The 2,617-nt window shown below is 77.8% G+C and overlaps 1 protein-coding gene across 1 annotated transcript in view; it reads right to left on the bottom strand.

Annotated features, from left to right (window-relative positions):
• The window catches only part of PPIL1 (peptidylprolyl isomerase like 1), a 1,756-nt gene extending 1,296 nt beyond the window's left edge, over positions 1-460 (bottom strand). Inside the window, exon 1 of the mRNA XM_035347374.1 lies at positions 306-460. Within this exon, the coding sequence (XP_035203265.1) occupies positions 306-361 (56 nt within the window). The 5' untranslated portion in view covers positions 362-460. The remainder of the gene's footprint in view (positions 1-305) is intronic.
• Between the last annotated feature and the right edge of the window lie 2,157 nt (positions 461-2,617).

Genomic DNA, 2,617 nt, shown 5'->3' on the forward strand with positions numbered 1-2,617 from the left:
GGGGGGGGGGGGGGGGGGAGAACACGCAAATGCACCGTGGGACCGCGGGGAGGGACCGCGGGGAGGGACCCGGGGGGGTACCGGTACCGGGGGAGGGCAGGGGGGAGGCTTCGGAACCGGCGGGGTTGGGAGCGGGGGGTGCCGGTACTGGGCAGGGCGCAGAGGGGTCCCGGTACAGGGGGGTCCCGTGGAGGGGGGCCCCGGTGCTGGGGGAGTCCCGGGGGCTCCCGGTACCGGGAGGGGGACGCGGGGGGGTCCCGGTACCGGGGGGTCCCGGGAGGAGGGGTTCCGGTGCCGGCCCTTACGTGGTCTCCATGGAGACGGTGGGCGGCTGCCAGGAGTCGGGCGGCACGGCCGCCATGCTGCTGCCTCGGGACCGCCGCCGGCGGAAGCGACCCCCGCGCGCGCTTCCGGGGACCCGCCCCCTCCCCCCGGCCGGCGGCCAATGGGGAGCGAGCGCGGCGCGGAGGCGGGGCCGAGCCGCGCGGTGGGCGTGGCCAACCCTCGCGGCGCGGAGGCGGGGCCGACCGGGGCGGCGCGGGCGGGAGGCTGCTATTGTGACGTCACGGGAGGGAGAATTCGAAGGCGCGGGCCCCGCCCCTAGCCCCGCCCCCCTCGCGCAGGCCCCGCCCCTCGTCAGCGCCGAGCGGGACCCGGGGGCGGCGGTGAGCGGGGGGGGGGGGGCGGGGGGGGGGCGGGGCCCCCCCGGGGGGGGGGGCCGGGGGGGCACGGGGGGACCGGGGGGGAGGCTCGGGGTCACCGCCGTTCCCCCTCAGGTCGCCCATGGGCCGGGGCCCGGTGCCACCCGCTGAGCGGAGGCGATGTCGGAGGAGCGAGGTAGGGCAGCTGGCCCGGGGGGGGGGGGTCCCGGCCCCCCAGGGCTCCCTCCGACGGCTGCCCCCAATGTCTCCCCCCATGTCCCCCCCGCGCCCCCCCAGACGTCCGCTTCATCACCGAGGAGAGGTTCGACTTCGGCGCCCTGTCCCCCTCCGACAGGTGAGGTGGGGACACGGGGACACGCCTGACACCCCCACGGCCAGGACACGGGGGGACACGGAGGGACACGGGGGGACCCGGGGAGCCGGCTCCCTGCACAGGGCACACGCCACCCTATGGCCGTGGCCCCGGGGCCGTGGGGGGACACGTGGGGACACGGGGACGGGACACGGGGCGCGACGTCCTCCGGCCGCGGTGCTGGGGGGCACCGGGCACGCGCCACCCCCCGGGCAGGGCTGACGCTGGCCTTCACCCCGCAGCCGGGAGGAGGAGGAGGAGGAGGATGAGGAGCCCCCGGGGGGGCGCAGGTGGGCGCTGGAGCCCCCTGAGCGGGGCCCGGCTGGAGGAGATGGTGCGCGAGGCCACGCGGCTGGCGGCCCAGCTGCAGCAGTGCCACCTGCCCCCGCTGGCCCCCGGCCCGGCGGGGGGGGGGCAGCCCCCGCAGCCCCCGCCGCGAGACCTTCGTGGTGAAGGACAGCCCCGTGCGGGCGCTGCTGCCCACCGTGCCCCCCGCCCGCGAGGTAGGTGACGGCGCTGCGGGGGGGGGACGGGACACGTTCGGGGTCACGGGGGGCACGGGGTGAGGGCTGCGTCCCCCCCGTCCTGCTCCCCGTCATCTCTGTGCTTCCAGGACACCCCCAGCTGTCACCCCCCACCGGCACCCAAGGGACCCCCGCCTGGGGGCAGGGGGACCCTTGGCCGGGGCGCCCCCCCCCGGCTGTGCCCCCCGCGTGGGGCGGGGGCTGCGGCGCGGGGCAAGTCTGAGCCCCTCCGGAAAGGGACGGCAGGTAACGGGGTAACGGGCTGGGGGGGGGACAGGGACAACTGGGGCACGGGCCGCTCCTTGGCACAGGGACACGGCCATGGGGCATCGTCCCCTGGGGACGCCCACACCGTGGGGACCCCTGCGCCATGGGTTATCGTCTCATGGGGACACCCCCGCCATGGGGACACCCATCCCTTAGGGTCACCCATCCTATGGGGACACCGTGGGAACAGGGAGCAGGGACCCCCTGGACACCAGCGCACCCCACGGGGCTGGGGGCTCAGTGGGGTCCCCCCCCCAACCCCGGCATCTCCCCCAGGCCAGCCAAAGGCGAGGGGTGGCGGTGCTGCCGCCCCCCCGACCCGTGCACCCCGCACCAGGGCCACCACCGCTGCCGTCCCCGTCCCCAGCAGCCGCCCCCCCCCGCCCAGCGCCATCCCCAAGCCCCCCGGCCGGGCTGGGACGTTGGGGACGGCGCCGGGTGGGAGGGGACCCCCGCGGGCCAGCGTGGCAGCACCGAGAGGTAAGGCTGGGTGCTGCCCCCGGGGACATGGGGACGGACCCTCGGGGCCGCCCCGTGCCTCAGTTTCCCCGTGCCTGCTCTCCCCCCAGGTGCAGGGGCGGCCCCCGGGGGGGCTGGCTCAGGGTGCCGACCAGCCCCCCCCGGCAGCCGCCTGCGCCCACCCCGGAAGACGACGGGCAGCAGCACCCCGCGGTGACGGTGTTGGGGCGCCCGGGGAAACCGAGGCACGGGGCGGGGGGGGCAGCAGTGCTCCCCGCACCCCCCCCAAAAGGAGGAGGCAGAGGCTCAGGTTGGATTTTGCTTTAATTACAAAAGGTCGCACCTGCAGTAGG

The sequence above is a fragment of the Oxyura jamaicensis genome, chromosome 26 (genome assembly GCF_011077185.1).
Source record: "Oxyura jamaicensis isolate SHBP4307 breed ruddy duck chromosome 26, BPBGC_Ojam_1.0, whole genome shotgun sequence".
NCBI classification, from domain to species: domain Eukaryota; kingdom Metazoa; phylum Chordata; class Aves; order Anseriformes; family Anatidae; genus Oxyura; species Oxyura jamaicensis.